Here is a 20599-nt window from a genome sequence, read left to right as displayed (position 1 = left end):
CCTGAGAGAGCAGGGTAGATAAGTAGACGAGGGTTCCAGATGTGGCCTGCTCTGACTACATGTGTGAGTCTGACTGGGAAGATAAAAGGGGAGCAGAGCCCACCGGTTCCATCCTCTCACCCCTCCGAGCGGAACTCCACAGCAGGGACCAGCTCTGGAAGCCTTCTCCCCATGTCCTTCTGCCCATCACCCTCCTTCCTCCTTCTTTCTAGTCTTTGTTCTTAAGGGCTTTTCCCCAGAATAAGTTGGTGCACAGAAGGTCTTTATGAATTTGTGTCAAAATCTGATTATAAAAGTATAGTATTATTGTGAAAATCATCTAAATCCCTGTTAGCACGGGACTAGCATTACCAGAGGACCTCATGTGATTTAGAAAGTACCCCACATGTCTGTGTTTTGTGCTGTACATTTGCACAGGATGAGCAAAATCTGTATTTTTGCTCAAATGTAATGTCATGGATCTGCTTGTATAGAAGATATTAGACTATATAATATTTATATTTAAGATTGTTACATTATTTTATTTTTTACCAAAGCAGCCTCCATGATTCTCGACAGGGTTAGAGGCAGAAAACAGGAGCGGAGAATACTAAAAACCTTGCAGAAAAGAAATGCAATCCAAAATCACAGAGATGCAGATTTGCACAGTGCTAATATTATCACATGACCTCTGTTTGTTAAAGTGCGGTTGGTAATTTGCGGTGGAAGTTGTACCTAACAAAATACAAACATGGCAGTATGGGAATAGGATCACAGAGAACCTCCACCATTATTACATGTTTCTAGAGATCCCCTCTTAAGTGCATCTAGTTTACACAAAGGCTTCCAATGTACTGCGTTGTTCTCTCAGCTGTTATCTGCAGCCAAAGAACGCATGTCTATTCTAACTAAAGGACTTTACACATAGTTTCTTGTCCTCCTTGTTTTTGTCATGGTTGGAATTTTGTGACTTTACCCCTCTCATCAGGTCTTCCTTTCAATCTAATAACTTCGATAACTTCTCTTTTTCACCTGTAGCAGATGGGGATTTGCCAATGCCATAACCGCTAAACTCCAAAACTGGGAGTTTTTTGCACAGATGAATGGGATACTCTTGGAACAGGGAGTTTTGTGGAAGCAGCATGCTGACGATTACCCCTGCTATGCCCATGTAAATATAGGATTACTTGCACTGAAAAAATAACAGTCATGAACACATTTTGTTGTGCTATTCCTGAGTGTAGGCGCCGATGTGTGACTAGTTTGAAGAACTAAATAGGCTGTGGCCCTGTATGTAAATACATTTGCTGTTTGGGCAGAAAGCATATGTGTTGTTGCCAGTTTGGTTTGTGAAACGTTTCCTCAGAGTAGAGTGTGCTGGTAGGTGTTAAGGGCAGGAAGTGAAATGGGGTTGTGAGGGCAAGGTGATTGAATGAGGAGAAAAGGGTGGGTTCATACAGTTTCCCATCAAACTTTCCACTTCCCAAAATCTGAATGAGTAAGGATCTCAACAGACTGGCTGGCCCACTAGTTGTATGCTGTTACACAACACAGTGGTCACTGTGTTGCACAACTGGCTCATCTACTCTGTATGAGTCTTATCAATGCCTTGTGCAGCCAGGCTTCCAGCTGGATTTCTTTAAAGGAGTGTGGTTTTAGAGTTGATACCAATGGGAGTATCACTATCTTTCTCAACTCCATGACTAACTTTCCCCCGTTGTCAGAATCTTGGTTCTGGTGTTTATGAAACATCTTGGACTGGTGTTTACTCCCACCCTCTGTTCTTTTGACCATGATTTTAAAAAGAAAAATGGCCACAATCTTTACAGGTTTTCAATAAATTATTTCCAGCGTGTAGGTGCACCAGAACCTTTTTATGTTTTATCTTTTAGATTTATTTCACTATCTTTCTGTCTTTCCTGACTACTGCCACAAACCCATCCTTCTGATTTCCCATTTTCTCCTCCACTTTGTTTATATTGTAGCACCAGGCATACTGTAAGTCCCATGTGGGGCAGGCCTTTTGAAGCTGTCAATGGTGTTGGACCCCATATGTGTACCCCAACATCAAAGTTGGTGCTTGAAATAACTTGAGCGACACGTGTGGTCACTTTGATACTGCATGTGTGAGTAGAGAGCCTGTGTGATGTGTATGTGTGTGTGTGTATACAGTGTTTTGCTTAGAGTGTGGTGGCAGCTGTTAAAACATAAGGTTGTATATATCTTCAAGCCCCCCACACCCACACCCCTCCCCTCCTACAGCTGGGTCTCCCTGTGGTCTGGGATTTCTGCACCCAGTCCCATACGGGACAGAGGATCTCAGAGTGAGAAATGTTTCCAGTGCTTACTCAACACTTCAACCCTCCCCAATGCTGGGGGCAGCTGTCTGTAAAGCTTCCTCTTTCTAGGTTTGCTTGCCATGGAGTTACAAAATGTCAAGTTCCTTTTGTAAGAGTTGTTGCAACAGTATTTTGAGTCACTTTGACCCATCCTCAACTTGATATCTAAATTGACAGACATGTGTCATGTTTCTGCGCTGCCATGCCAAAAAAAATTAGCTTGAATGTGTTCATCATGCAGAATTTACGTTATTCTACCAAGACACTTGTTTTTCTCCTACTTTTTAAAAAGAACTTCGTCACACATTGTATGTTGCTTGTAATCTCTTGCAGGGGTTTTTTTTAATGTGGGAAACCTCTCCAATAACAGCAGGTAGACTCCTTTCCCATTGCCAGTAGGGTGTTTGCCTTTCTTTTGGTTTCTGGTCGTTAGTAATCCATAGAAAGCAGCAGGCAGGCCAGTAAAAATATTACGATGGTTACTTATTCAGTCTCTCTTCAAACTCCGTGCCACCTAATTTGGGACAATGTTCAGGCGCCGTTTGGACAGATATAATTTGTTGCTGAGACGACAAAGAAAGTGCCAGAAGTTAAATTAACCTGTCCACTCTGCAGTTGTTTTTTCCATCACTGCCAATCGGAGCCTGAGCGATATACTTCTGATTACTGCTGCGTCATTTGTCCCGGGAATGAATGCCATGTTTAGTTGTTCTTTTTCTCGAGGCTTGTATAATAAACCTACCTGTCTTTGGCCATTGAAATTGATCTTGCCGTTGGGGGTCTGTGTTTGACCATTCTACAAGTTATCCTCATTCCGCCAATGTTTTGTCATATTTGTCAGTTTATGAGGCTCCTCTGCAGTCACACTGGCCTAGTAAAACAGCTTTGACTGACTTTCTCCTCAGTCAAAGTCTTCTTAAATATTTATAATAACTGGGCCATGCATACTTTTGCATTTTATTCAGTATATCCTCAAATTCGCCCAAAAGTAAAGTCCGGAGTTTCTCTCTCCTTATAGCGGTTCTGTGTTATTGCTCAATTCCACTGAAAGGAGTACGGCTTAGAAAGTGCAGGCCTTCACCTTTCAATCTTTCTCTGTCACTTGTTGTGCTGCTTTCCTTCCCCCAATACCCTGCTTGTCTCACTCAAAGACAAGTGAAGTGCTGGTAATGGACAACCTCTTGGACCCAGCACTGCAGGAAGATGAAAAAGGCTCATTAATTCAGTGCTATTATATTTTGTTTTGGAGAGGGTCATGGCATCATCAAGTGAGAGGTTTGGAAATGAGGCTGGTACATGACCAAAAGCTACATGACTGTACTCCCATGACGCTCTGTTTTTGTAATGTCTCCTCTTCTCTTCGCTGCATCCCTCAGATGTGGAACAGATGGCTATCGACTGGCTGACCGGAAACTTCTACTTTGTGGATGACGTGGACGATCGTGTGTTTGTCTGCAACAAGGATGGCCAGACGTGCGTGACCCTTCTGGACCAAGAGCTGTACAACCCTAAAGGCATCGCCTTGGACCCGGCTATGGGGTCTGTTCTTCCCGCCACTCTTCTTGACCCTCAGTACCGTTTTAGCAACACTTTAGAGGAAAATCATGTCTCATGATCAGACGACTTGCTGACCAGGCAGAAAGTCAAATATCAAAGCACTTCCTCAGATGGAAACATTTGCATGTTCGCGGTTTCTTTTTCCTGATACTGACAAAGTTCCCTTTTCTTGCGTATCACTTCCAAAATTTGTATTTGAATTATAGTGACTAATATAGATTGCTCAGTTGAGGTCAATGGTGTAATGTTAAGCAAAATTAAGTCAAAGAGCGCTCATCCAAAGTAATTACTTTCCTATTAGTAAAGAAATGTGCTTTTCCGCCATCTTACCATGCTCCTCTTCTTCTGCTGCAGCAAAGTGTTCTTCACAGACTACGGGTCTACGCCGAGGGTGGAGCGCTGTGACATGGATGGCCAGAACCGCACTAAGCTGGTGGACAGCAAAATCGTCTTCCCCCATGGTATCACACTGGACCTGGTCAACCGGTTGGTGTACTGGGCTGACGCCTACCTGGACTACATCGAAGTGGTCGACTACGAGGGCAAAAACCGACACACCATTATCCAGGGCCTGCTGGTGAGGTTTGAAGGATGGTTGGACGGCTGTGCACAAAAAAAAAATACTCCACCAAAACATACATAGAGATGCACTTAATAAAATTGATTTCAGATTGTTCAGCCTTCTTCTTAAATGTTGAATCCAGCAGCAATAGCCCAGAGTCCCGACTTACTTTTCAGTCTCCCTTCAGTCAAACAAAACATCTGTTTTCCAAATCTGTAACATCATTGATTTAATATCATCCTCGATTTCGAGGCAGTACTGGTTTCCAGTTGTGTCCAGTTTGTCAAGTCAAAGATAGCCCTCCTCTCCTGGGAATAGTACCTTTTTTATTACCTTGATTGATATTACTTAAAGAGTATGTGTTTTTCCTGGCTAGTGCCTCTCTAAACAGATTAGTCTGGCCCTTGCAAAGATTGGCTCAAACTTTAAGCTGAGTAATGATCTTAATGAAATCAGGACTGCAGTGATGCTGTGTGTGGGGGAGGTGTAATATGACCCTGACAACATACATCTTTCTGACAGAGCTGTACAGAATGGACCCTTAAGAAATAAAACCTATCTCTGTTTAACAGCCAATGGGAAATGGAGCCATTGTTGCCTTTGTTGGCCTTGTGCCAAGTTTACTCAAACTCTCTCTTATCTCTGTCTGTCTCGTACTGAGTCTGTTTGTCTGTTGTCTGTCAAAGATTTCTTCACATTTTTGGAACCTGTCAAAATGTGTTTTGATACTGATGAATAATATGTTTGGAAAGTTTAATGATGCAGAAGTTACAGCGTTCAAGATAAAAATGTGTACACAATGTCACAAAAGCAATCGGTCATGCACCATGAGCTGTTTTACTAAGAACATCAGCATTTTCAGTCAACCTTTTTGATTTTGGTTTATTGCCTCGCTGCATTTCAGATTGAGCACCTGTACGGGCTCACTGTATTTGAGAACTACCTGTATGCCACCAACTCGGACGAAGGCAACCTCAACCCCAAGACCAGTGTGATCCGAGTGAACCGCTTCAACAGCTCCGACTTCCAGGTGGTGACGCGAGTAGACAGGGGAGCTGCACTGCACGTGTACCACCAGAGGCGCCAACCTCAAGGTACTCATTCAAGAAGGCACTTGGCTTGACTGCTAACTGATCCATGTCCGTTGATATTAGTTACCATTGCATGACTATTGGTTTTGTGCCCTTCTCTCTTAGTGCGCAGCCATGCATGTGCCCTGGATCAGTTTGGGAAAGCTGGAGGTTGCTCTGACATATGTCTGCTGAGCAACAGCCACAAAACCCGTACATGTCGTTGTCGCTCTGGATTCAGCCTCGGCAGCGATGGAAAGTCCTGCAAGAGTGAGTATCAAGACTGAGAAGAAAAATGTATTTTGACAAAAATGAACACCTTCCCATCAGTTTGAGTATTGATGAATGATGACAGCAATTAAGTAATGGTTGTTACATAATCGCTGGCAGAAGTCATGACAGTTATTCATTGAGAATATGTATTTCTTCTTCCCCTGCAGAACCAGACCATGAGTTGTTCTTGGTGTACGGTAAGGGTCGTCCTGGAATCATCAGGGGCATGGACATGAATGCTAAGGTGCCTGATGAATACATGATTCCCATTGAGAACCTAATGAACCCACGAGCTCTGGATTTCCACGCTGCCGGTGAATTCATCTACTTTGCTGATGCCACCAACTACATCATTGGTCGACAGAAAATAGATGGCACAGAGAGAGACACCATTCTTAAGGAAGGTAAGAATACAATGATCGCTTTGCACGGGTTTCTGGGAAATGTTTTTACTCTATCAAAATCCATGAACTTATGGAGAAAAATAATTCAGTCAGGTTATTCCATATGATTTTCACTTTATTCTCCTCATATTCATCTTGAATTGGCCAGCTAATAATTTCTTTTTCACACCGACTTTTTCTGCTTATCTCAGGAATTCACACGGTGGAGGGGATAGCAGTAGACTGGATGGGAGGAAATCTCTACTGGACAGATGATGGGCCTAAAAAGACTATTTGCGTCGCCAGGCTGGAGAAAGCTTCTCAGACCCGCAAGACTCTCATTGAGGGCAAGATGAGCCACCCTCGTGCAATTGTGGTGGATCCCCAGAATGGGTGAGACACTGGAGGAGAAGAGATTGTTATTTTAAGTTATTTATCCAGGTGTAATGTTTGAGTGAAGCAGCATTCAACGTTTTTGTTAGTGTGAGCCCTTCTAGTGTATTGGGAGAGGGAGGTCTTAAGACCTGCTCTGTAGATGTGAGTGTGTGGGAGCTGATGATTTGTCAAGGCATTTTTGGATACTCCCTTTTTTGTTGTTTATCCGTGGAATGATCTTTCAAAGGATTTTAAAAAAACATTTTGACGGCTGCAGCTGTCACAGACATGTCTTATCTCACACGGCTTTTGAACGTGATGATACTTCTTCTCGTCTCCTAGATGGATGTACTGGACTGACTGGGAGGAGGACCCCACTGAGAGCAACAGAGGGAAGATTAAGAAAGCTTGGATGGATGGTTCCCATCACCAAGTGTTCCTGACCAGCAAGACAGTGCTGTGGCCTAATGGCTTGAGTCTGGACATTCCCCAGGGAATCCTGTACTGGGTAGACGCTTACTACGACCGCATTGAGTTGGTTTACCTCAACACCACTGAGCGAAAGGTTGGTGTTGCTGGGGGAATATATTTAGTCTCTGTGATATTTGTGTATTTACAGACAATAAAAGAGATATTATTCCAAAGTATACAAATAAACTACAACATTTTGTTCAGAAAATCAGTTTGTTGGAAGGAAGATAATGTTTGGAGATCCAACCCCTATCTCGTTCCTGATTTTAACAGGTGGTGTATGAAGGACAGGAGCTCAACCACGCCTTCGGCTTATGTCATTACAAACATTTTCTTTTTTGGAACGAGTACCGTGGCGGCAGCATTTATAAACTGAACCAGGTCACTAAGACAGTCACCCTACTTCGCAACGAGAGGCCACCCATCTTTGAGATCAGAGTGTATGATGCACACCAACAGCAAGGTATATATCTCCTACTCATTCATTTTCACTTCACGAGTTGCTAATAAGTAGATCAAATGATAATATTCTTATTGTCTGCCTTTCTTGTAGGCTCCAATGCGTGTCGCGTTAACAACGGGGGCTGTAGCAGTCTGTGCCTTGCTATTCCTGACGGCAGGTCCTGCGGCTGTGCTAACGATCAAATCCTAGATGTCGATAATGTCACCTGCAAAGGTACTTAGCAGTCCAACCAGGAAAAAGGTTTCACCAAAGATCAATGTGGAAGGTTCAGGAAAATGTATTACTCAGCAGGAGTTGAGGCTGTTAAAGAATCTAGGCTGTACTTTCCATTTGCAAACGATACTTTGCACGATCTTTGCCAAATCTAAAAAGAAGTTTGAAAATATCTCCACTGATATTTTTGCAACTTTGGGAAGCTGATGTAAGCTGACCTGTGATCCAAAAGTCTTTGTTTTGTTTTGTCCTGCGCCCTTTTCTCAATGGCTAATCTGTTTTTCCTCCTACCCCTGATGTCATCTCCAGCCAACCCATCCTACGTGCCCCCGCCGCAGTGCCAGCCAGGGGAGTTTGCCTGCAAGAACAACCGCTGCATCCAAGAGCGCTGGAAGTGTGACGGGGACAACGATTGTCTGGACAACAGTGATGAGACCTCTGACCTCTGCCGTAAGTGTGCCATATCATGGTTACACATAGATAAACAAAATATCCGTTCAAGAGTCTTGGCTAACGTGAAATGACGCGCAAACTACATTTTCCAAGATTGTCTTTTTCCATGCAGCGAAATGTGATTGAAATTTCACTGACGAGTTTTCTCCTCATCAGGCAATAGTGAGAACCAGAGACTCCTATTGGCCTTGGATGTCATTCTCTTCTTTATACTTCATTTAAAGTGACATATTTAAAGGGTGAGAGGATTATTTAGCAGGCTGTATAGTACATTAAACAGAAAGCTTTATTAAACTGGAAAGCCTGGGGTGTTAAAGAAATTAAAGTTTTGAAAATGAATGTGTTATGTATCCATTTACCGTTTTAATATCAAAAACCTTGGCAAGGGGCGGGGGAGCGCGTTATCCACAGGGACGACACCAGTGCCTTTCAAAAAGGTCCAGATATATTCAACTAGAAGTGCTCTGAGAGGCCGCATAAGGAAGTCGGACAGCTCAGAAAAAAGGTTTTCGTAATGTATACCTTTTGGTTTTCTTCCACCAGACCAGCACACCTGCCCAGCTGACCGGTTCAAATGCCAGAACAATCGCTGTATCCCCCTGCGATGGCTGTGTGATGGAGACAATGACTGCGGCAATGACGAAGATGAATCCAACACCACATGCTCAGGTATATACAAACCTGAAGGTCTTCTTAGTTTAGAGCATGAATGTTTTTCATAATCTTTTGGTTTGTAAAACACGAGATTTGATCTGCAACTAGGGCTATTGCTGTTAGATGATGAGTATTTCAAAGACAGTTATCAATAGTTAGTTAAAATTATATAATTGAGAAGAGAGAACATTGGGCAAACAGACAAGTTGCAATTAAAGTGGACATATTGGGATCTGTTAGTTTTTTAATTCAGTTATGATTTATTTGTGTGGTGGTCTATTGGTTATATCGGACTATTTATCTGCAGCATCGATCATAATGGGGTAGAAAACAGCGATATACTTTGGCTAACTGGTTACTTTTCAAAAGAGCCATCTTTGTGGTTGTAGATTACAAATTATCTTTAACTTAATTAAGAGAAAGTGAGTGTTTTGTGGTCACAACTATTTAAAGTTTGAAGCAACAGAATATTGGAAATTAGGTTATTTAACATTGAGTCATTGTAAGCTTAAATGTTGAGGCTGGTATATTGCAAGAAAGACTTTTTACATCCATGACCTGGTATTCTCCTTATTCCCCTTCAAGCTCGCACATGCCCACCGAACCAATACCCTTGTGCCAGTGGGCGCTGCATCCCCATCTCCTGGACATGTGATCTGGATGATGACTGTGGAGACCGCTCTGATGAACCAGACTCTTGTGGTGAGTCTTAAATTGCACAGTTATATTGCTGCTTTTAGAGATGACAGAGCATATGTTTTTGACATATTCTCTCTTGACCTCTCTTCAGCCTATCCAACCTGCTTCCCTCTGACTCAGTTCACATGCGCCAATGGCCGCTGCATCAACATCAACTGGCGCTGTGACAACGGTAATCTTTTTTTTTTAGACCTTCTTCACCTTCCGGGAAGCTACAAAAACCCAATAACCGAAAATGAAATATTCTGTGTGCTCATGTACAGACAATGACTGTGGAGATAACAGTGATGAAGCAGGCTGTAGCCATTCCTGCTCCAGTGTCCAGTTTAAATGCAACAGTGGCCGTTGCATCCCAGAATACTGGACCTGTGATGGCGACAATGACTGTGGAGACTACAGTGACGAAACTCATGCCAACTGTACCAACCAGGGTAAGGAACTATTACTGTGTACCAAACTGAAATATATCTGCTCTGCTCTTCTTTTTTTTTAGGCCGTTGTTTATACTTTTTCCAGCTGTATCTAGCTCTCATCACATCATGTATTGTATTTCACTGTGTTTACATGTTGCCGTTTACGGTTGTAAAGAGGTTGTCACAATAAAGACGGGATTGTCCTCCTCCCCGTTTCATTTCCTCTGCTCTGCATGCCTCTGCCTGCCCTCGGGCTTCTCCTCATAATTTACAGCAAATCCTCTCTGATGCTCTGTTCAGGAAGTGATTATGTTTTGTGGTTAGATAACCATTAAACTCTTTCATGGTCTTGTGCAAATGGCACAGATGTTTTGAGTCTGCTGCAGTGATATGGATTTACATGTTTGGAGTTTAAAATAGCCCAGGGCCACGCTTGGCTTATTTGGAACAATGAGTTTTGCTTGTTAACCACTCTTGTAACAATCACTGAGGCAGCGTCATAGTAAGGATCACATACTACAGCATCACCCTTATTCTTCAGGCTGCCTAGAAACATACGCTCCTGTTCACTGTTTTAAGTCCCAGCATGCAATAACGGGGTCCAGCGTGACCTGTTGGTCTAATGAGCAATCTGTGCGCTATGTGTGTGTCTGGCTGTGTGTTTGTGTTTGTGGGATCTCTTGGCCTTCCGTCTGGAAGTCATTAGCTGAAATAAAAAAGCAATGCTATCGTGTTCCCCTCCTGTATATTGTAGTTCTGTGCTGAAAGGTCCACGGTCCATTTCCTTCTTTACCCGTGCCAGGAGTTGACCTTTGCCATGAGGGGATGTCATTGTGCCACCTCCCCACTGGTGCCTTAAGTGAGCTGTGTGTGTCATTGTTGTTTGACTTGGCTCAGTTTCAGGTTGTTAACCCAGCGTCCCAGCAAACCTAAACATTAATTAATCACTAGAATTGCCTGTTCTTTGTTCTCTCCATTTGTGGCCAAGTGTGTGTGGTCTGTGCGAGTGTTGTGTGCTGGTTGAGATTCCACTCTAGTTATTTTTCTAGTATTTTATTGCCTCTTTGACTTTGGCTAAACTGCACACTCCATCTTTTTGGTTGGCTTACTATCAGACTTTGTCTTGCTGTTTTCTCTCCAGCCACACGTCCTCCAGGCGGCTGCCATGTGGATGAGTTCCAGTGTCGGATGGACGGCCTGTGCATTCCCATGCGCTGGCGCTGTGATGGGGACACCGACTGTATGGACCTGAGTGATGAGAACAACTGTGAGGGTGTGACCCACATGTGTGACCCGGCAGTCAAGTTCAGCTGCAGGGACTCTGGTGAGGATGCTTTCAGCTGGCTTAAGTACCAGATGTTAAGGTCGATGAACCGTTTAACTATGTTGTGTTAGTACAGATATGTTTAGTTTTTTCTCTCTGACAAATAAATGAAAGAGTAATTGCCTGGTCTCACCAGAAACTAGAAGTGGAAAATGTATATGTGCATCCCTCGTGTGGCTACTTTGTGGATAATTACATGTGTGGCAAAACAAATGAATAAATATATTAAAGTCTTACAACAACACAAACTGATAATTCATATTTTGTGTTCGTTACAGCTCGTTGCATCAGCAAAGCTTGGGTTTGTGATGGCGACAGTGACTGTGAGGACAACTCTGACGAGGACAACTGCGAGGCGTTGGTGTGCAAGTTGTCTCACCACATGTGTGCTACCAACGACTCCATCTGTCTGCCTGCTGAGAAGCTGTGTGATGGCACTGACGACTGTCCGGATGGCTCTGATGAGAAACTTTGCGGTGAAACATTTGACATAAATCACAACATGAAAATGTCTTCAGTACCTGGTTAATTTGGCGTGTCTCTTCCATATTGATGTTAAAACACCTTAAACAGATCATACAACTCTTCTGTCTCAGATATATTCAAACTCGTTCCAAATCTGTTTCATGCCTGCAGATCTGTGCTCATTGGACAATGGGGGCTGCAGCCACAACTGCAGCATCATTCCCGGGGAGGGCTTCATGTGCTCATGCCCCCTGGGCATGGAGCTGGGAGCCGACAACAAGACGTGTCAGATCCAGAGCTTCTGCGCCAAACATCTCAAGTGTAGCCAGAAGTGTGAGCAGGAGAAATCCAGTGTCAAGTGCTCCTGCTACGAGGGCTGGGAGCTTGAGTCTGATATGGAGAGCTGCAAAAGCACTGGTAAGGTAAAACAGGGCATCTTTGGAACTAACAGTTTATTTAATCCTACAAACTGAAGAATCTCTTTTTTTACTGATTATTCTATATGTATACACAGTATCTTAATGCATCATGGTGTTTAAGATATTTTTGTTTCCAGAAAGTGAGCAGCAAACCCCTTTCCATGTATATTTTTGTTTAAAGAGACAGAGTGGAAGACAATGTAGAGACAGCTGTGTTAGGATTTCGCAAATCTGGACTCTAGGATAAGGTTTACTGGGTGGCGACACTAACACTTTTCCGGGTACAACATCTTTGCCCCCAGATCCGTTCAAGCCTTTCATCATCTTTTCCAACCGCCATGAGATTAGAAGGATTGATCTTCACAAGGGGGAGTTCAGTGTGCTGGTTCCAGGCCTGAGGAACACTATTGCCTTGGACTTCCACCTCAACCAGAGCACCCTGTACTGGACGGATGTCGTAGAGGACAAGATCTACCGTGGGAAATTGTCTGATAATGGTGGTAAGGCTGCTAGTTTGATACAGCTTTCGATAATTTGTATTGATTAGCCTCAGAACAGTCTAATTAACATAGTAAAAAGTTCATTCTTCATTTTTGTAAGTTGAATAAAAGTAGTAAAAAAGTTGTAGTAGTAAAGTTGTCATAAATTTGTTCATTCTGAGATGGCAAATTGGATTTATTCCTTTTTTAATGAACATTTCTCTTAAATTATCTTCTGCTGAGCACTCTGTAATTTCTCAGAGCCAAATGTTTTTAGAGTCTGTGGACAGCAGCAGCGGGCTGTGACCCTGAATAAATAGCCATGTCATGGTCGGCTATTCCTGCTCCAAAACCCCAGGTCTTCTTGCCAATCAAGGTTGTGTTCCCAGCACAGCACTTAGGGGGCACACGGAAGGCTTTGTCTCTTCCCATTTGTCTCAGTACTCGATGTGCGTGACTGCAGCCAGAACACTGATGTAGCGTAGGAGGCACAATACACTGCAGTTTCAGCTCCCAGCTCTCCAACTTCCCCATGTAGGACTCCCAAGCAGAGACATTGTGATCAACATAGATCAGCTCCTGCTGCTTGTTATTGAAGCCAATTCAGAATAACTAAAGTTGTTGGCATACACTGCGTAGTTCACACAGCTTAACCAAGACACCTCTACCCAGACATCCAAGGCATAAAGGCAGCCATAACTCTGCATTCCTTTAGGCAAACTGTGAAGACCTTAATCATTCTCCCTCTAATTACTACTGGAAGGCCTTGTGAATAACTTGTCAGATCACCCTTAGCCGGAGATGAACACACTTTTTGGTTTGCACTTTAGTCTGCATGTTACTGTTGTTTCTGGCAAGGATTAAAAAGAGTGGAATATCTTGTGTTGGATGTTTGTTTTCTTAGAGGTGGGGCACTGGGGTTGGGCAGATAGTGCTAGTCGGAGCCACACTGACAAACACAGCAGCAGTGCGTGTTGTTCACTGACAGTTTCCATAAGAGTAAAAGATTCTGAACAATTCATTGTTTGCCAGAGTTTCTATTTTATTTTGCAATGAGCCATATGTGCTTGCTGGAAATTTGCTTTTCTGGTTTGAAAGTGACATAAGCCAAGCTTTTTCACTAAATAAGCTGAACAACAGCTACTTTTTAACGTAGAATCACAACAAATGCTATGAAATGCTACAAAACTCCCCCTTTCAGCTTTCTTTCAGTTTTCAAATGCATGATGCTTAGCTAAACACCATCCTTGTTTAAAGCCCTTCTTTCTCTGTGTTTCCCATTCAGCCCTGACCAGTTTTGAAGTGGTGATCCAGTATGGACTGGCCACCCCAGAAGGCCTGGCCGTGGACTGGATAGCAGGAAACATCTACTGGGTTGAGAGCAATCTGGACCAGATTGAGGTTGCCAAACTGGATGGGACCATGAGAACCACCCTGCTGGCTGGGGAGGTGGAGCACCCAAGGGCTATTGCCCTAGACCCTCGGGATGGGTAAGAAGCATAGATCTAGGAACTCTGAAGCTGTTATCACCCTTTCAGAAAATGGAAAAAGTTACTGGAATTTCCTTTGGAACTACCTTTTTATCTTCGGCTAGATTCCTGCTGTATTTATTATTAAACTGACATGTTCTCATGTGAATCTGTGAAAATTCCTTCTCACATAGATTTTTTTTCTGTTTGCAGTATTCTATTTTGGACAGACTGGGATGCCAGTCTGCCCAGGATTGAGGCTGCATCTATGAGTGGTGAGGGCAGACGCACCATCCACAAGGAAACAGGCAGTGGTGGCTGGCCCAACGGTCTCACTGTGGACTACATGGAAAGACGTATTGTCTGGATTGATGCAAGGTAGCATTTGCCCATAGTCTCTGAATATGCGGTGCTCTCATTGCACTGCATACACTCACTCGCTCTCGCTCAGTATTTTTCTTTTGCTTGCCGTTATTCATTTTTTGTTAGCCATGAAGTTGTCCTTTGCTTGTGTACAATGACATACAAAGTACAGACTCATCTAGTAACATGAGCACCATGCAGTCACTTAAGCTGATGCACATATTATGTAAAGTATACATCTCTGCCTTAATTCTCCTCCAGGTCAGATGCTATCTACTCTGCTATGTACGACGGTTCTGGGCTGATTGAAGTGTTGCGGGGTCATGAGTATTTGTCCCACCCCTTTGCTGTCACCATGTATGGAGGCGAGGTCTACTGGACTGACTGGAGGACTAACACTCTGGCCAAAGCCAACAAATGGACAGGACACAACGTCACAGTAGTCCAGCGCACCAACACACAGCCCTTTGACTTGCAGGTCTATCACCCGTCCAGACAACCTCAGGGTAGGTTGCACACCAGATACATATGAATAAACACACTCACACAGAGAGAGAGGGAGAGAGAGGGAGAGAGAGAGAGAGAGCCTCCACATCTCTCGTATTCAACCCCTGCCTTTCTGCGGGGCTGTCTGAGTCTGGCTTTAACTCAAAGGAGGGCAGTGACGAGCTCACAGTTCATTGCTGACAGTGTTGATTCACGACTCCTACTCTCCAAAGACAGCTGACCTTTCAGAGCTGTGAGACGTGTGGTGTCCTTACACAAGCAGCAAATTGGACACCTCCTGCAGCCTCGTTGATAAAATAATTCACCTCACTCTTTGACATTTCCCATCGGCTGAGTAGGAAATATACCGCCCCCCCCCCCCCCCGGCATGCAACTAAAATGTCACGTGGTGCTCTTGGAGTTTCACATGATTGACAAGATGACAAAAAGATCTGCAGTTATTCTGTCAAATTGAACTGTCACCTTGATGTCGAGTAGCCAATGGGGGTGTGTGGGCAGCAGAGAGGCACTGGGTCCTGTAATTGGAGACAGGAAAAGACAGATCTCACAGAGTTGTTGATTGACAGCTGCAACTGATGCCCATGACAGTAATGATTCAACAAGCTGGGTTGACATGTCTGGCAAATGTGGGCTGTCGAATAGTCCAAAAAATGAAGTCCCATCTTCTCCTATCCACTTTTCCTTGACGCGATGGAAAAGGTCATGAGGTCGAGGAAAGATCAGCTCCTTTCCTTAGCATTTAAAGAATTAGATCAGCTCTTGCTGCCACTTAGAGACTACCGGGTCATTTCACTCAGTTAGAAACCTTCCTAAGGCAAAAAGACTATTTGACCGAAACCAAAGTATTTTTCTACACTCTCTTTTTCCCTGGGTGTCCGGTGATGGAGAGGTCCATCACACTCTGTAATACTCTGAAAATAGCTTCTGGAATTAAATTGTTGGCTTAGTCTGATACTCGAATGTATGGACTAATTTTATGAATTTTGGGAGATTTTTTTATTTTGAAAATATATATACTGCAATCTGCAGAACATAGTGTGAGTCTTAAAGGAAATACATCCCACCTGTCTTTTTGTGTGTTCGTCTCTTTCACCACATTTCCTCTTTATTCCAGCTCCTAACCCGTGTGCCACTAGTGATGGTAAAGGCCCTTGCTCCCACCTCTGTCTCATCAACTTCAACCAGACCTTCTCTTGTGCCTGCCCTCACCTCATGAAGCTTCAGCCTGATAAACGCACCTGCAAAGGTAAGGACACATCCTGTTACTCACAACCTTTTCTCTTACCTGAAAGTAAAGCCTCAGAAAAAGTGTGTTTATGCAACGCTGCCATATACAATCCATGTCATCAAGGAGCAAGAAACGGGCTCTTTTTTTTGCAGGAACACACAGTACAGTGCATTACAGTGCGATCGGCTCCCGACCGCGACATCAATGCCATTAACTGTCATCCCTGATGACAGAAGATCTAATTACTTATCCTCTGTGTGCCACGTGGCCTTCTTCACTCTCATTTGCATTTCATTTCATATAAAAGACTGTCAAAAGTGATGTGCCTGAGGTCTTCATTTATTGCTGTCTGATTTCATGATGAGTTTGAGGTGCAGCTATGGTACTGTGTGTGCATGTGTATCTGTCTAAAGGCCATGCATTCCACAGAACAATCCTTATCTCAGCAGTGTAGATGTACGCATAATTCGATGAGGGGGCATTTGATGCATTCCCCATCAATACAATCCTTTTTATAGAGCTGAGCAGAATCTCAGCCAAACAAAAGTTGTTTTCTGAACCTGGACGCATTCAACACTTATACTATGTTTAAGATGCATGCATTTTGACTGAGTAGGAGTAATTTGTTATATCCATCTCTCAGGAGGTTATCACACCTTGACAAGGGCAACATGTGACTGACTGGTCAGTTTGACCCTCTTGAGCTTCTATCTCCTGGGATCCAGCTTGCTGCACCCTTTTGATTGTGTGGCAAGTCCAGTGAGAAGAAGACTAACCTTAACTAAACTTTCCATCACAAAGTACGTATAAGTATATATCGATGTGACACAGACTCGAGCACAAGAACAGAAGGTTTCTGTCCAGAGAAGTCACTTTTGCTGACATTGGACTTTTATATACTTTAAGCATTGGCTTATTTGAAAAAAAACGTCTTTCTCTCTTCGTCCTTCCCCTCATTTGGAGATATGTGTATTTATAATAATTCATGAAAATGCAACAGAAATGATTTCTTATTCCGAGTACATGTTTTTTCTTCTTCTTTTCTTCCTCCCAGAATCCCGTAAGTTCCTTCTATATGCTCGTCAGATCGAGATCCGGGGTGTCGACATTGACAACCCCTACTACAATTACATCATCTCCTTCACCGTGCCGGACATTGACAACGTGACCGTGGTGGACTATGATGCTGTGGAGCATCGCATCTACTGGTCAGATGTTCGAACGCAGACAATCAAGAGAGCTTTCATTAATGGCACTGGGGTGGAGACCGTTGTGTCTGCTGGTGAGAACGATTATAGGAATCTTAATTCTTTGTTTTGATTTCAGTTGATGGTTAAAACTTTCTGTATTTGTCTGAATATTAGATGAAACCCTAACTTTTTTGATTGTGATGCCAACATTTCCCAGACCTCCCTAATGCTCACGGGCTGGCAGTAGACTGGGTGTCCAGAAACCTCTTCTGGACCAGCTATGATGCCAATAAGAAGCAGATCAATGTAGCCAGACTGGATGGATCGTTCAAGAATGCTGTCATCCAGGGCTTGGACAAGCCCCACTGTCTGGTGGTGCATCCTCTACTGGGGTGAGTTCTGTTTCCAGTTATTTAGGACTGCATTCAGATCAAGATGGGAATTCTTGCTCTGATGCTCTTTTTCTGTTTTCCATTTTCCCTCACCGACTAGGTCTCTATTTCCTTTTTGTACTTTAGATACCCTGACTGCCACTTCTCCCATAGCCTACTAGTTTTCATCTCCTAATGCAATATGCATACAATGAGTATAGCTCTTCTCCAGAAAGCTCTTCATGTCTCATAACATTAATATCTGTCTTCAGGAAGCTGTACTGGACTGATGGTGACAACATAAGCATGGCTAACATGGATGGTAGCAACAGCACCATACTTTTCACCGATCAAAAAGGACCAGTGGGTGAGCAAAAAATATCTGTCAGCAAATATTAAATCTATGGTGTAAAAACACATAATAATGCTATTAGGGATGTATATATGTATCATAGCATCATTATGTTTTCCACTCAGGCCTCTCCATCGACTATGAAAAAGAGCAGCTATACTGGATAAGCTCAGGAAATGGCACCATTTGCCGCTGTCAACTGGATGGGATGAAACTTGAAATCCTGGAAGGTGTTAAAGACAAACTTACTAAGGCGACTGCCCTGGCTATTATGGGTAAGTTGAAAAAGATGATATTTCAAATGTATCCTCTCTGATCTGAAAGTTGATAGTTACATATTCACCTGCTTAACATGCTTAGAAATGACTGTCCCATGTTTAACGAACAACATCAAAATATATTAATCTATTTTCCACACTGTAGGAGACAAGTTGTGGTGGGCAGACCAGGGAACTGATCAGATAGGAACATGTGACAAGAAGGACGGAGGAAACTGGAAGGTTATGCGAAACAACACCTCCCCAATGACGCACATGAGGATTTACGATGAGGATGTGCAGAAAGGTAAGAAATATTAATCCTGCATATTTTGGAAGATTTGGAAAGCCAATATAGATTAAAATCACTTGAGACTCATGTTTTGATGTGGATGTAAAATTAACCATATCAATGCTCTATTTGGCATAAAACTAGACTTTCTTATCGTGCCTCACTGATTCTCTCTTCTTCCTTTAGCGGGTATCAACCTGTGCAGTAACAACAATGGAGACTGCTCCCAGCTGTGTCTGCCGACCTCACCAACAACCCGGGCCTGCATGTGCACTGCTGGATACAGCCTCAAGACAGGACAGCAGTCCTGTGAAGGTAAGATACCACTTCACAGCTACAGTGGCACGTACTGTCGGAATTCAGTGAGCCCTAAACACTAAAATACATTGTACTGTCTCTGAGCAGGCATGGGCTCTTTCCTGCTTTACTCTGTTCATGAGGGAATTAGAGGAATTCCACTCGACCCGGCAGACAAATCTGACGCCTTGGTGCCAGTGTCTGGCACCTCTCTGGCCGTCGGCATAGACTTCCACGCTGGTGAGTGACACTGCTGGAAATCAGTAACTGGAGGACCTTGCTTGAGTGACATTTTAAAGCTGTCATTATCTCGGTGAAGTCACTACTTGTAGATTGACACGAGGCCTCTTCGTTTTCAGAGAATGACACCATCTACTGGGTGGACATGGGCCTGAGCACCATCAGCAGGGCGAAGAGAGATCAGACATGGAGAGAAGATGTGGTTACTAATGGCATTGGCAGGGTGGAGGGCATCACAGTCGACTGGATCGCAGGTCTAGTCATGACGGATTTGAAATCCTATTTTAATGCTCTTGTCCAGGACTACATAGCTGATTAACATCTCTGTTCTTTTATAGGAAATATTTACTGGACTGACCAGGGCTTTGATGTGATCGAGGTGGCCAGGCTGAATGGCTCCTTCCGCTATGTAGTCATTTCCCAGGGCCTGGACAAGCCCAGGGCCATCACTGTTCACCCAGTTAAAGGGTAGGTCTCCAGTTTAATTCAGCCTTCTGTAATGCTGTTGCCTTCAGTTACTTACATGGAGTGATAGTGATAATATATCTATCTAAATTCCTTTAAAATGCACTTCTTGTTTGCAGGTATCTGTTCTGGACTGAGTGGGGTCAGTACCCTCGTATTGAGCGCTCTAGATTGGATGGCTCCGAGAGGTTGGTCCTGGTCAATGTGAGCATCAGTTGGCCCAATGGAATCTCCGTCGACTACGAGGTGTGGACCACATCATCGCATTCAAGACATCCCTAAACTCAGTTGTCATTATTAATTAACCCTCTGAGCCCTAAGCAGTTTGCTTCAACCACATTTTACTTTCTGTGGCCTAATCTTTCACTGCAATATCCAAGTCCTGCATCTCTATGGAAACGGCACAATCATGGCTAGAAGTAAAGAGAACACACATATGTTTGGTGCAGTAGTAGTACAGTAGTGATGACATAAATCATAAAAACGAAAAACACAAGTTGAATTTCTTTGAACATTTTACAAGAATTGGAAAACAATTAGGGGCTCCACATGCTATACATCTCAAACTATTTACATTTTGTACAACCTCTCTTGTCTTCTCCTGCTTCAGCATTACATTTTAAGGCATTAGGTCCTGTAGCGACCAAGCTAAAGGGGGCATTACAATAATTTCTATGACGTCTGATGTGTTTATCAAATAGCATCCTTAAGACCTTTTTTGGTTTGATTTTCATTTGTAAAATGTGAGCTTCCCAAAATAATCAACACTATTTTGTTCCTGCTTTGTCTTTGCAGGGGGGCATGCTGTATTGGTGCGATGCCAGGACAGACAAGATAGAGCGCATCAACCTGGAGACTGGAGAGAACAGGGAGCTGGTGCTGGCTAACAACAACATGGACATGTTTGCTGTGTCCGTTTTTGAGGAATTCATCTATTGGAGTGACAGGTCAGTTCAGAGGTTAATTTATTAGTTAAA

The 20599-nt window shown here is 43.4% G+C and overlaps 1 protein-coding gene across 1 annotated transcript in view; it reads left to right on the top strand.

Moving 5' to 3' along the window:
• lrp1ab (low density lipoprotein receptor-related protein 1Ab) overlaps positions 1 to 20599 on the top strand; it is an 81603-nt gene that overhangs the window by 34733 nt on the left and 26271 nt on the right. Inside the window, exons 7-39 of the mRNA XM_034537433.1 lie at positions 3695 to 3857; positions 4230 to 4452; positions 5342 to 5531; positions 5634 to 5777; positions 5948 to 6184; positions 6376 to 6556; positions 6881 to 7103; positions 7283 to 7472; positions 7563 to 7685; positions 7995 to 8135; positions 8682 to 8807; positions 9378 to 9494; positions 9583 to 9663; positions 9755 to 9922; positions 11046 to 11228; positions 11507 to 11704; positions 11865 to 12110; positions 12415 to 12612; positions 13877 to 14081; positions 14274 to 14438; positions 14685 to 14929; positions 16045 to 16176; positions 17213 to 17440; positions 17566 to 17740; positions 17992 to 18086; positions 18197 to 18346; positions 18495 to 18635; positions 18807 to 18935; positions 19026 to 19157; positions 19277 to 19411; positions 19496 to 19625; positions 19742 to 19868; positions 20418 to 20569. Of these exons, the coding sequence (XP_034393324.1) occupies positions 3695 to 3857; positions 4230 to 4452; positions 5342 to 5531; positions 5634 to 5777; positions 5948 to 6184; positions 6376 to 6556; positions 6881 to 7103; positions 7283 to 7472; positions 7563 to 7685; positions 7995 to 8135; positions 8682 to 8807; positions 9378 to 9494; positions 9583 to 9663; positions 9755 to 9922; positions 11046 to 11228; positions 11507 to 11704; positions 11865 to 12110; positions 12415 to 12612; positions 13877 to 14081; positions 14274 to 14438; positions 14685 to 14929; positions 16045 to 16176; positions 17213 to 17440; positions 17566 to 17740; positions 17992 to 18086; positions 18197 to 18346; positions 18495 to 18635; positions 18807 to 18935; positions 19026 to 19157; positions 19277 to 19411; positions 19496 to 19625; positions 19742 to 19868; positions 20418 to 20569 (5473 nt within the window). The remainder of the gene's footprint in view (positions 1 to 3694; positions 3858 to 4229; positions 4453 to 5341; positions 5532 to 5633; positions 5778 to 5947; positions 6185 to 6375; positions 6557 to 6880; positions 7104 to 7282; positions 7473 to 7562; positions 7686 to 7994; positions 8136 to 8681; positions 8808 to 9377; positions 9495 to 9582; positions 9664 to 9754; positions 9923 to 11045; positions 11229 to 11506; positions 11705 to 11864; positions 12111 to 12414; positions 12613 to 13876; positions 14082 to 14273; positions 14439 to 14684; positions 14930 to 16044; positions 16177 to 17212; positions 17441 to 17565; positions 17741 to 17991; positions 18087 to 18196; positions 18347 to 18494; positions 18636 to 18806; positions 18936 to 19025; positions 19158 to 19276; positions 19412 to 19495; positions 19626 to 19741; positions 19869 to 20417; positions 20570 to 20599) is intronic.

This window comes from Cyclopterus lumpus, chromosome 7, assembly GCF_009769545.1.
Source record: "Cyclopterus lumpus isolate fCycLum1 chromosome 7, fCycLum1.pri, whole genome shotgun sequence".
NCBI classification, from domain to species: Eukaryota; Metazoa; Chordata; class Actinopteri; order Perciformes; family Cyclopteridae; genus Cyclopterus; species Cyclopterus lumpus.
The sequence above is the reverse complement of the archived record's forward strand: the minus strand, read 5'-3'. Positions and strand labels throughout refer to the sequence as shown.